Source organism: Poecilia latipinna, unplaced genomic scaffold, assembly GCF_001443285.1.
Source record: "Poecilia latipinna isolate Pla-1442-1.1 unplaced genomic scaffold, P_latipinna-1.0 Scaffold636, whole genome shotgun sequence".
In the NCBI taxonomy this organism is placed as follows: Eukaryota; Metazoa; Chordata; class Actinopteri; order Cyprinodontiformes; family Poeciliidae; genus Poecilia; species Poecilia latipinna.
The window spans coordinates 116,751-128,837 of NW_015113252.1; the positions used below are offsets into that span (position 1 = coordinate 116,751).

At 38.4% G+C, this 12,087-nt stretch overlaps 1 protein-coding gene across 1 annotated transcript in view; it reads left to right on the top strand.

Annotated features, from left to right (window-relative positions):
• The window catches only part of yjefn3 (YjeF N-terminal domain containing 3), a 78,601-nt gene extending 67,109 nt beyond the window's left edge, over positions 1-11,492 (top strand). The window contains exons 3-6 of the mRNA XM_015043491.1: positions 5,017-5,127; positions 8,730-8,843; positions 10,305-10,455; positions 10,678-11,492. Of these exons, the coding sequence (XP_014898977.1) occupies positions 5,017-5,127; positions 8,730-8,843; positions 10,305-10,455; positions 10,678-10,874 (573 nt within the window). The 3' untranslated portion in view covers positions 10,875-11,492. The remainder of the gene's footprint in view (positions 1-5,016; positions 5,128-8,729; positions 8,844-10,304; positions 10,456-10,677) is intronic.
• Positions 11,493-12,087: the final 595 nt, after the last annotated feature.

Here is a 12,087-nt window from a genome sequence, read left to right on the forward strand (position 1 = left end):
GTTATGTCATGTTTATGATGGTGTTGTGTCAGTCACATGCACAGCCCTTCAAATAAAGTGTTACCATAATTTGCATAGGCAACCACAGCTGCCGGTATTCTAAAATAAATTAGAGACACTTTTAATTTCTTTACAGTGTCCAGCAGGTCCTCTGTGACTTTCCCTCTGGGATTAATAAAGTACATTCAAATCTATTCAAATACTGTATGTGGAAGAAGGTGCTGTGGTCAGAGGAGCCAAAAACTTTTTGGCCTAGATGTAAAACGCTGTGTGGCAGAAACAAACTCTGCACATCGACCTAAACACACCATTCCCATGGTGGCGCATGTTGGGGCAGCATCACGTTGTGATGATGCTTTTCCTCAAGCACAGGCATGGAGGCTGGAGCTCAAAGACAATCTGAGCTAAAACTAGGACAATTCTGGAGAAAAAGTGAATGTTCAGCTTTCAGTAGGACACCAAGACTGTTCTTTCCCCTCCCCAACAGGGACAGGAAAGCTGGGGAGATTTATGGAGCTATATTCAGGACAATCTTAGAAGAAAAGCTGTTAGAGGCTGCAACAATCACGAGAATGGCCCTATTCGATGCGCAGACCTAAATGCAATTGAAAATAGATCTATAGCCACAGTTCCTCTACATCCAATAAGATCAAGTATAAGCTGCTTTGTAAGAAAGAACGGATGCAAATTTTAGTCTGTAGGTTTACAAAACGTGTAGTGAGACAACCACATTGACTTGAGGTGGCGAATACAAAAACACACAGGTTTCTTTCCAAAAGATCTTAGAAAAATACTCATGCATCCGTTTCCTTCAACTTCACAACTTTGCGTCACGTTGTTTTGGTTTATGACACAAAATATTAATAAAGTAAAATTCAGTTGGTGGTTGTTGCATTAAGTGTTAAGTTAAGCACTTCATCCTAAAATGTAAAAAAGTAAAATAAAAAATACTGTAGAGTAAGTACATTTTATTTATATAGCACCTTTCTGAGGCAGTATTCACAAAGTGCTTCATAGTAAAAATAATAAAAAATTTTTTTTAGAAACAATAAAAACACACACAAAAAAAGACATTTAAGAAGTTCATCATCCCAACATAAAATTGTCGCTCGTTTAAAAGAGAACGTCTTAAGTCGCTTCCTAAAAGCTTCAATAGAGTCCAACAATCGCACTGTGACATAATGAAACAAAAAGACCTTCTAAACACCCAGAAACTAAAGGCATGAAAGAAATATGCTGAAAATGTCTGTAGAAATTCTTGCTGAGGTGGTTTGAGTTGCTTGAAGGTATTTTGGAATAAAGCTGTCCAACATATTTCACCCAATACAGGAAGCAAGCTTTTATTACCGCTGGATATGAATCTATGCAAAATACATTAAAGAACAGAAAAACTGGGTCGGGCTTGCAAGCTGTATCTCACATGATGATCAAAAAAAAAAAAAAAAGAGCTGTCAAATTCAATATTTATGTGAAGATCACTCTGGCAGTCCCTCTTTTCTCATTAAAAAGAAACAAAAAAAAAAAAAAGCACATAAACAAAGCAGTTGGCCTCCAAGGCCGTATTAAACATGCCATTTATATCCCCTTCTGGTAATTACTCTGTTATTTGCTGATTTGAGAGCCCTAAATCAGAATTAATGACTAATTTCAACAGATTTATGTCAGATTTATCAAGCTTTCCTTAGCAGATGAAATTACACAGACGCTTGATAATGCTTTACAACGTTGCCTGAAGTGAGCTGCGGTTTCACACGGCGCTTTACCCTCGTGGGTTCAGCAGCAGCAGAAAGGGCTCCAGCAGTGATCGTCGTGATCCCTCTCAACATTCACAAAAACAACTGTTAAACTTGCCTTTATTAACAGGAAATGTGGTGAGTCCATATGTAAACAACATTCTTGCTTAAATCATCCAGTTTGAAGAAGAGACAGGCTATTTTGTTCATCATAGATTAGTGGATTTATTATTATTACTGAAGTTCCTCCTCCCCACTGAACCAACGGATACAGAGCGCCATTATGAACAAATATAAAAACGCATCTTCTGTGTTATTGCTATATAACCGTTAATCATTATGTCTCCTTTTAGACCAGAGGTGTCAGACTCCAGGCCTGGAAGTGAAGCTTTAATGCAGGTGTGTTGGACCAGGGACCACGTCTGAAAGTTGCACAACTCCGGCCCTATACAGTTGATGTCAGACCCCTGATTTTTTCCACCCCAAGCGCTGATTTTCTTTCAAGGCAAAACAGTAAAAAAAAACAAAAAACAACACATTGTTCTCAGAAAGAACATGCCCGAAGGGGTGCACTGCTTTATTTTTTGCACTGACTTATCACATATTACTCAGCCATCTTTGTAAATATATACTTACAAGAAAAAAAAAAGTTTTTCCTCACAATTTTGCTCATTTGCCAATTGTTGGACAGTTTGCCTCTGAGCAATTTAGAGGGTTTGTCGGAAGGAAAATAGCTGCTCGATGGCAGCGATAGTCAAAAACACGCTTTGTTGACAAGCGTATACACTGTTTTGCAAGAGAATGAATTCCTTTTAAATCTTCCCCTATTTTTACACCGAAAATACAAACTTGGGATTTTCTAAATCTACTTCTTCCTTCTACTTACTGTGAAGCAGAAGGAACATTTGAAAAAATGAAGAAGGTGCCCCTGAACCTAAAATACTGACCTGTTTGAAAAAAAAAAAAAAAAACACTACGCATCACCTTGAACACATAATCCCAATTTCTAAACGCGGTGGTGGCAGCATCATGTTGTGGGTGATTCTTTCTTTTTTTTCAACAGAGATGGTGATATTGATAAGAATGATGAGACGGATCAAAAACACTGGGCAAAGAAACCCTCTTAGAAGCTTCAAAAGAAGTGACTTTTAAATAGCCAGAGGTCCAGTTGAGCTCAAAGCATATGCATGTGTGAAAATGGCCCAGTACAAGTTTCAACACAAGTCCTAATAAGAATATAAGGCAAGGCTTGAAAATTGATACCCACAGTCTCTTAAATCTGCCTCAGCTTGAACTTTTTCGCAAAGACTAATTGGCAAAAGTATCACACTCTAGATGAACACAGCTGGCAGAAGTATTTTCCCCCAAAGACTTGCAGCTCTAATTGTAGCAAAAGGTGATGCTGCAAAGTATTGAGAACTAAAAATAGGCCACACTATTCATTTAATTGACAACTTCAGTTATCGATATCTTACTTTAGCAAAACCAAGTCTTTTGTCCAAGTTTAATTATCACCGACGCGGGCCCTCATAATTAACCTACTGACAAACAGAGAAGCAAACAATCACACTCCTTTGTTTCTACAAAGTACAAAGAATACTTTATGGTTTTTATTGCGTGTGCTGATCTCCGTCGTCACCCAGACGCCCAATTTAAACCCCGCGATCGATCCCACATGGCCCACGGCAGGCGAAACAATCTCCCTCAGATCTCATTGAGTTACCGTGGTTATTTCTCCGCTGAGCTGTTATGATGGAGATAACAGCCGCTTTCCCATATTCCGGATTCATCGCTCTAGTTAATGCGCTCGGAGTCTTGTTATCCATCCAATTATCCGACGTGGATGATGGCCTGTTTCCCCCGCATGAACTTGCTGCCGTGGTGAAAGACTGAGTTGAAAATGGAGGTAGATGAGTTTTATACACAGTGGAGGAATTTTCGTCTACGTTTTATTGCTTTTGATGGATGAGCGCTGCGAACTAGGCCATGGACACTTCCTTCTCACGATACACACGTTTCTATTGCTGGAAGAGTCTGTCGACTTTAAAACAAGTAACTCTTTTAAAATATATATGTTAACAACTTTGAAGTATAGATTTAACAGTTCTAGCGAAGTGAACAAATTTATTATGGTGTCCTATTTTTGATCTGATATTGAGAACTGCTTTTCAATTTTTAGTACTTTGAAGAAGCTGTGGAAAGTCAGAGTGAAATGACTGAGGACCATTTTATTGAAAGTGAGCGTGTACATACGCTCAAAGACACTCTCGCTAACATGGCGATTTGGTTTATTTGAGAGAGACGGAAGATTGGTCTCTCAGGAAGACAGCCCCGCAGGTGAATACCTGTCTGCCTTAAGAAGGTGCGGGCTGATTTACAAGGGAGACTGAAGCCACTAAACAAGACAGACGCCAGCAGCCCACAGCAGTCGGGATGGAGACAGAAGGTGTGTTATATATACAGAGGCATCCCGTGAAGAGTGAACTGGAATTTTTTCCACTGTTGCCAGGGTTATTTTAATGATAATAGACTGTCTCTCATAGACACAGTGTAGCTGGTGCCATTTTCAGCCTCCTCTGGCAGCAGCAGCAGCATTCTGTGGCCTAATATTTAAAGAATGATGAAAAGCCTGAGGTAAAGATCGGGTAACCCGTGCTGAATGAGAACCACAGGTGAGAGTGCCAGAACCGAGCTGATGCTCTAGTTTTGAACTTTTTTAGCATTTCGCACCAATATTCTTGAGAAGATGACGGTTGCACGGCTAACTGCTGCTTTGGAAAAATGTAACATTCTTAATACATCTCAATAACGACTGTTGGCGGTCAATTAAAAGAGTCTGAAATAATGTTCGGGTGTAAAGTGGCACAGGGAATTGAACTGTTCGTCTTACCTAAACCTTTCATACAAAAGACCACCAGATCTGAAATCACTGATTCCACTTGGCTGCTTCAATTTACAGGTCTTCTTCAAACTGATTTCTCCGTGGCAATCCTCATGGTTCTGTTTTGGGGCTTTTTGTTATTTCTTGTTGACATGTTTCTTCTTTAGCTCAACTGCGCCAACGTGGAGCCCTCGATTCAACTCAGTTCAACTGATTCTATTAAAAAGTACTTTTTAGTTAAAACAATTGTTGTTATAACTCATGCTAACCAAGTTTCTTCAGAGTCGAGATTGTGATGACTGTGGGCAGGAAAGATCTCCCGTAGAGCGAGAATTTGAGCTATGTAAGAAAAATAGCACTCCCTTGCTTTACTTATCTTTCACATTTATGTCTCCCCTTCAGGCCTATCCACTGAGTGCTTTATCAAAGAAGCAACCGACAGTGCTGGTGATCTGCGGTCCAGATGAAAATGGCTCCATCGGCCTAGTGTGTGCCCGACATCTCCGCATATTCGTAAGTAAATACAAAGCAAACATATTAAAGTGACTAATGTGGGTCTGAGAAATGATTCGTTAAAACGGTCTTAAAAACAGCCTGGCGAGTCATTCAGACAAATGAAAAACAATCTCCAAACTTTAACGTGTGTCACGACTAACAGGGGATTCTGTATACAGGCCCTAAGTGCTTTACAGAATTTCATTTCGGCTCCTGTAAACGGCTTGAAGCAGTTATCCCATTACACTCTCTGCGAGGGCACTCAGACAGTCATGATGATATCATGCCATTGTTACTCCCATTAAAAGCGTCTTGAAGCTTTGCCTCACTCCCCCTGCATCCCCCCGGTGCGATGTTGGAGTTATTTCTGGAGCTCGCACACTGACTGACATGTCAAGACAATTTATTTTAAGAGCAGCGATCCATCACTTCCATATATCGCTGACAATTTTAGCGTCTCTCGTATTAAATGTGCGATGTTATCCCGTTTTAGTCTTTGACTTTATTAGTGGAGAAGCGTCAGAGGTGAAGTCTGAAGATCTTTGGCTTAGGATGGAGTCCATTCATTCACTTTAACACAACTCTCAGTTATGGTAGATTTACTGTGCGTGGACAGTTTCGAGTTACAAACGTGTTTGGGGGATTTTGATTTAAGCAGGCAAATTCGTCTTTATGGAGTCTTCTCTTCCAAATCCTCTCATATGATTTCATCACAAGAATGAATAAACAAAGATTTTGATACGGTGGTTTTTTGAAAACTCTCCATTTTGGCTGAAGCAGTATATTGGATTAATTGTGTTCAATGGAATATTAAAACTTTGAAATAATCATCAACTAATTTAGTAATTGAATAACTGTTATCTGGAGTATAAAGACTTTAAAAATTACAACACCCTCAGAGCTATAATTAAGCCAAAATTACACAACAAACGTACATTTTCCATTAAAGATATAAATCTTTGTAAATATGTTCATCCCAGAACTCCTGAAGCAGAATAGTTTTAGCTTCATCCGTGTGGAGTTAAAACGTAACAAAACGTAGATATTCAAGGGTATATATGTGATACATTGCTTTCATTTGACCCTGTGCTACATAAATACATTTTCATTTCTCTGGTTTTTAAAAGACAATTCAGCACAGCTGAACGGGGATCATGCTTGTCTGAGTTGAGAAACGGCGCTAACTTTGAACAGCAGATCAGTGTCTGTGTGAAAGAGTACATGTGCTTAAAGTGTGAGGAGATCCCTGTCAACAGGACAATGCACACCAGAATGAGAGAAACATGCATGCACGAGAACACACACACGCACACACGTAACACACACACACCTGACGCAGAGCTGTAAATGTAATTAGACAAAGTATGGAAATGAATGTGAAATGTCCAACATTTGCATGTCGCACAAACATGTCAACCTTTATTCAGACTCCTGTGTAAATCATGAGGTTCCTCATTGATATGAAAGAAAACACAATTCAGCACAACAAAGTACATATATGTTTTTATTAAAGCTAATACACTTTGAAAGTAAAAAAAAAGATTAATTCTGCAACATAAGCCAATGCAGTTCACTATTCAGTGAATTATATTTCTTTGTTGAAATTCCATAATATTAGTCCCTTATATTTTACACATGAATTACATTTTAATGCTGGGTTAAGTAAATGACAGAAGGTTGCACACACTATTTAAAGAAGACACGTTATTACATGTGGAAAATTGTATTGTTTTTACAGAAAAATGACTTACTGTTACTTTTAATGTCGTGTGTCGTTTTAATTGGTCATTTTTTACACGAAAATGACAAACTGTTACTGTTAATGTCGTGTGTTTGAAAACTAAACTCTACAAAGCACCACCATCCCTCAAGGGCTGGAAGCTTGGCGCTGGTGAATGTGAACATTTACGGGAAAATAGCTTTTCTGTACCATTTTTCCTGGCTATTGTCTTAATGACTCTGCAAACAGTCATTAAGAGTTCTTCTTCAGTTTCTCTGGATTTGCAGCCTGCAACTTCTGTTCAGGTCAAACAAATGCCAGGTCCAGTGACTAACCCTGACAAAATCTATTTTTTTCTATGTTTTCTGCTCAACGGTAATTCCCAGTAAGGGGAAAGGGCAATTCAAACACGAACCTACATAATTTAACTCAAAAATGAATTCATATGGAAAATTTCAATACATTGGGTAAAAAAAACAAAAGAGTTTTGGTGGAAATATGCCATAGAAGCTGTGAGTGTACATGAACCAAGCTATATTTGCCACGTCTCAAAATACCAAACCAACACTCACTGCCAGTTCTGGTATTAGCTCAAGTAGGAACCACAGATACAGACTAAGTGTACTTGCTGTGAGCTTACTGGGAGATATATTGAATCTGTTATCCTCAGAACAAACACTAAGAGGGAATGGACCATTAATACAGAGCCACGTTAACAGGAAAAACCGTGTTGCGGTTATTCTGTGCTCTTTTGCCTTGTTCCCACTGAGTGGCACGGACCAGTGTGACTCGGCATGCTATTTTATGGTCTGGTGTACTGACAAGAGCATTTTCACCACCAGCTGGACTCTCAATGGGCAGATGAGGTTAAACCCAAACACTTAACACTGCATCATTCTAATGTGACAACAAATAAGATGCTGTTTCTGTTCCCACATCAAAGGACTGAGATATATCTCTGCAGAACCCACATATCCTGGACACAAACTGTACCCGTCCGTTGAACAAAGAGCTATTTGCAAAAACCAACCTCCACAGAAAGACTTTCTTGTCCTGAGCTTCCTCTCTGATGGACACGAAGAACACCTTATTGGGAGAGCAGTCTGATACTCTACCTGTAAACAAAAATATGCACAATTTGTGCTATTTAGCCAACCATTTAAAAAGAAGTATGTTTTTATTTTTTTTTGTCTACTCTAGAGTTTACATATTTCTATTATCTATATGTGTCCAATTCCTCTATAAAGCTGACTTTGATACTTAAAATGCTCTTGAAGTCTTATAGTGTTCTGTAGAATAATGGAATTAACATTTGACATAAATATAAGCTGCCACGTATTTAAATGAAAGAAAAGTGTCCTTAAGATCATAATCCACATATTCCTAGACCTAACTCGATGCACTTTAGGATTGCTTTTGTCATTCACCTGAAAGGCCTCGGTAGATGCACATCATAGGATACTTGTGTTTAAAAGTTTACGTGAAAGTAAGATGTCGACAAAGTCACCCTTAATGTAAAAACAGTAAGGGGAAAGGGAAATTTAAACACGAACCGACACAATTTAACTCGCACTCATTCTGCTGACTCTTAAAGATTTATCTTTGTGACTGTGAAAAATTCATGGTCACAGGTGCTTCCTGCTGAGCATCACACACCTCTCAGACAGAAGGTGTCTGGATTTCTACTCTTCTCAGCTTCCAGCTATTACGGGAATTTTCATGCAGAAAACAGACTGTTGAAACCACAACTTCTGATCAGGGTGCAATAGTATTTTCTCCCCGCAGTGAACTGCTGGTCAAGTGTGCACCGAGAAATTTTCCACACCGAGTCCTGAGAGCATTGGCAAAAACCTTTTTCTCTCTTGTTCTCCATCTTCATGTTTTTCTGTTTCTGGTGCAGGATTATGAGCCCACTGTCTATCACCCGAAACGTTCCTCTCACAGCCTGCACCAGGATTTCACAATTCAGTGTGAGAAGATGGACATCCCTTTCCTCTCCTATCTCCCTACGGAGGTCAGTAACCGTTTAACAGAGTACATTTTGCAAGACCTTCAACCTTGTCCTACCAAACTGTTTTCCATTTGTGGTTACAGTTGGTTTAGTTTGAAACTTATTTCAAATCCTGTACATGTATGGATGGTACTGACTGCCATTGTCCAAAACTGCAACTATTATTACTACCGCTACTATTACTGTGACTACCACAAATACTACGAACACTACAACTGCTGCAGCTGCCACAGCTCATCATATCTCACTGCTCTTCCTTATTAAGTTTTTAAATTAAAACTTTAAGCAAGTTAAAGTATTTTTTAATCTGTGCATTTAAATCAAGTTTAATTATATTTTCATTCTCAAAAAAAACAAAAAAAAAAAACACAAAAAACCAAATGTGTGTGTTTTTTTTTTGTCATCTATGGACTGTGTTAAAATTCAAGTATTTGTGACAGGCTCCTGGTGGTTTTGGTGGCTTAGTTTGCTTAAGGCTTGGGAAAGCTACGAAGTCAATATTAGCATTTTGAATGTGGTTTGCCTTTTTTTAATAACACAGACATTTAATTGGTTTTGAAAGAGCTGCTTGAGGCCTTAAGCCATAAGACTGTAAGTGTCTAGGATCAGATTCATAAAGACGATATAAAACAACTTTTAAATCAGCCATTTTACTTTGTGAAAAATAATATAAAAGTTAATGGTCATTCAAAACAACTGGCAACATGCCCACATATGGCCATCATGAGAGCAGACCAGAAGATGCTAAAAAAAAAAAAACTCTTAAAATCCTAAAAATGTCATCATGAAACTAACTGGAGGTTCTTGCTGCTGTTGATATATAAGTGCATAAAAAATTACAGCTGAAGAAGAAATGGGCCCTATTACATGACAATTATAAAAAAATAAAAAAAAAAAAAAATACAAGTAGGACCACCAGTACCTGGTTGAGAATTAAGAAATGGATTAAGTCCTGGAGTTTTATGTGAAACTCTTAAAACATCTCACGGCTGAAAGCGAGAACTGGAGTGAACATTCCTCGAACTCTTGTAGATGGCTGTAAGAACCGTATCACTGAAGTTTTATCAGCCAAAAGGGATTACAATAGCCAATGGATAACTGGACATTCTAAAAAAAAAAAAAAAAAAAAAAATTAACATGCATTTTTTTGTTGTATTTCTAGTTTAATTGTTGAAGCAGGACTAATGGTTTACCTGCGATTAAATTATTCTCACACCAAAACACAGATAAAAAAAAAAGATTAGACATCAAAACATAAATATATCTTAGGAATGAATGGAAAATATTTACTTTTATCCCGCCGGAGTGCGTTTTGCGTGTGTGTTAGATTCCAATAAACAACCTTACCATTAGAGGATGGAGTTGGAGAATAAAAAAAGTTTGACTTTGGCTAAATGTTCTGTTTGAATTTTTACTATATTGAACTAAAACTATATTATTCACTCCGACTTGTTCTTTGTTCAGGTGCAACTCATTAATGATGCCTACAACCTAGTGATCGATGCCATGCTAGGCCTGGAGGCAGACTCATCCAATATTAAGGAGCCATATTCTGGCATCCTGGTCACCCTAAAGCAAATCAAGATTCCCATTGTCAGTGTGGACGTGCCCTCAGGTAAGGTTTTAATAATGTGCTTCTGACTTAAGGCCAACAAACAAAGCAGGATAAATGAGCCGCAGGGCACCCAGCTGGGAACCCTGGCTTCCAAAACGGAGTTTTCCAGGTCTGCTTTCAGACGTGAAGAATAAATCTTGCGTTGCTGTTAGCTTAGTCTGTGTTCATCAAAGTTCGACTTCAGCAACTTTCATGCAAATACTAACATTTTGTCTTCCCCAGGTTGGGATGCAGAGGAACCAAGTCAGGATGGGATAAACCCAGAAGTTCTCATCTCACTCATCGCACCAAAGAAGTGCGCGCTAAACTTCTCTGGGAAGCATTTCTTGGCTGGACGCTTCCTGCCCTATGACATTCAGAAAAAATATGAGCTTAATCTCCCAGACTACGCTGGCACGGACTGTCTCCTGGAACTGTAACGCACGGAAACATGGGAGCTGGTGTAACCACTCTGCCCTCGGTCGCATTTTATAGGTTGTTACTGTAATTTAACGTCAACATCTCGGCTGTTTAGATCCAAAATGCACATTAGCCAAATGTGTTGTTGAGCTGCTGTAAAAGGATGAATCTTAGAGCAATGGCTTCGAGTCGTGTCTGTTTAGGAAATGGCATGAGGAGTTTGTTGTCAGTCGACGTGTCAGAGCTGTAGCATTCCACCGTTTTCCAGTTTCCAGAATTGGCAAAGAAAAAAACAAACAAAAAAAACAAGTTTTCTATCATTAAAGTCATTGGATTTTTTTTTTCTTTTTTTTTTTTCCCCAAGATACCCCGAAGCTTTTATGTTCTCATGTACTCCTTCTGTGGTCCCTTCTCCCTCAGTGTACTGCTAAAATAACGTGGTGTAGGTTGGCGTTTTGGGTATAAATATATAAAACTATATATATTTGTGTTCTTTTGATTGTTTGGTCATTTTTAAACTTGCCACTACGTTCTTTTGGTTATGCATTTTGCTTTTACAAAACGTTCAGATATTTCTTGTTGATCAATAAAAAAAAAAAAAAGAAAAAATCTGACCAATTTCAGGAAGCGCAACGTGACTGGTGTTTTTAACTTTTTTCACTAATATAATGACAATAATTCAAACATGTACTTGGGTTTTTCTCAGAGCTGCCTCTAAAAACAGACGTAAATGATGGCAATATTAACTTTAAACAACACAATATTTGGAATGTTCATTCAGTACATTTGCTTATATACTACAAGATTTATTCATCTTTGGTTTTCACGAAAGACCAACACAGTCAACCACACAACTTTGAAGTGGAGGAACACAGTTGTATTTACTCAAATTAAAACATATATTTAGGGGTCAAAGTGTGAAAAGGACTTATATGTTTGTACAACTTTGGAAACTACGAATATTTTTTTCTATCAGCATTCATAATAACTTTGTGTAGGTCTGTCACAAAAGTATCAATAGCAGATGTCGAAGTTTGTGGTTCTGATGTAACAAAACGTAAAAACATTCAGGTGCAGGCCACAGTAAGTCTTCAATTAGGTTGCTCTCCTATCCCCATGTGGGGACCCGACTAGAGTAACACAAGCACTGAAGTAATCAGATATTGAAGTAATGTGCATTCGAGCGTTTGAATAATGGCCACTGATTCATTGAGTTTGAAACAGAAGCATATT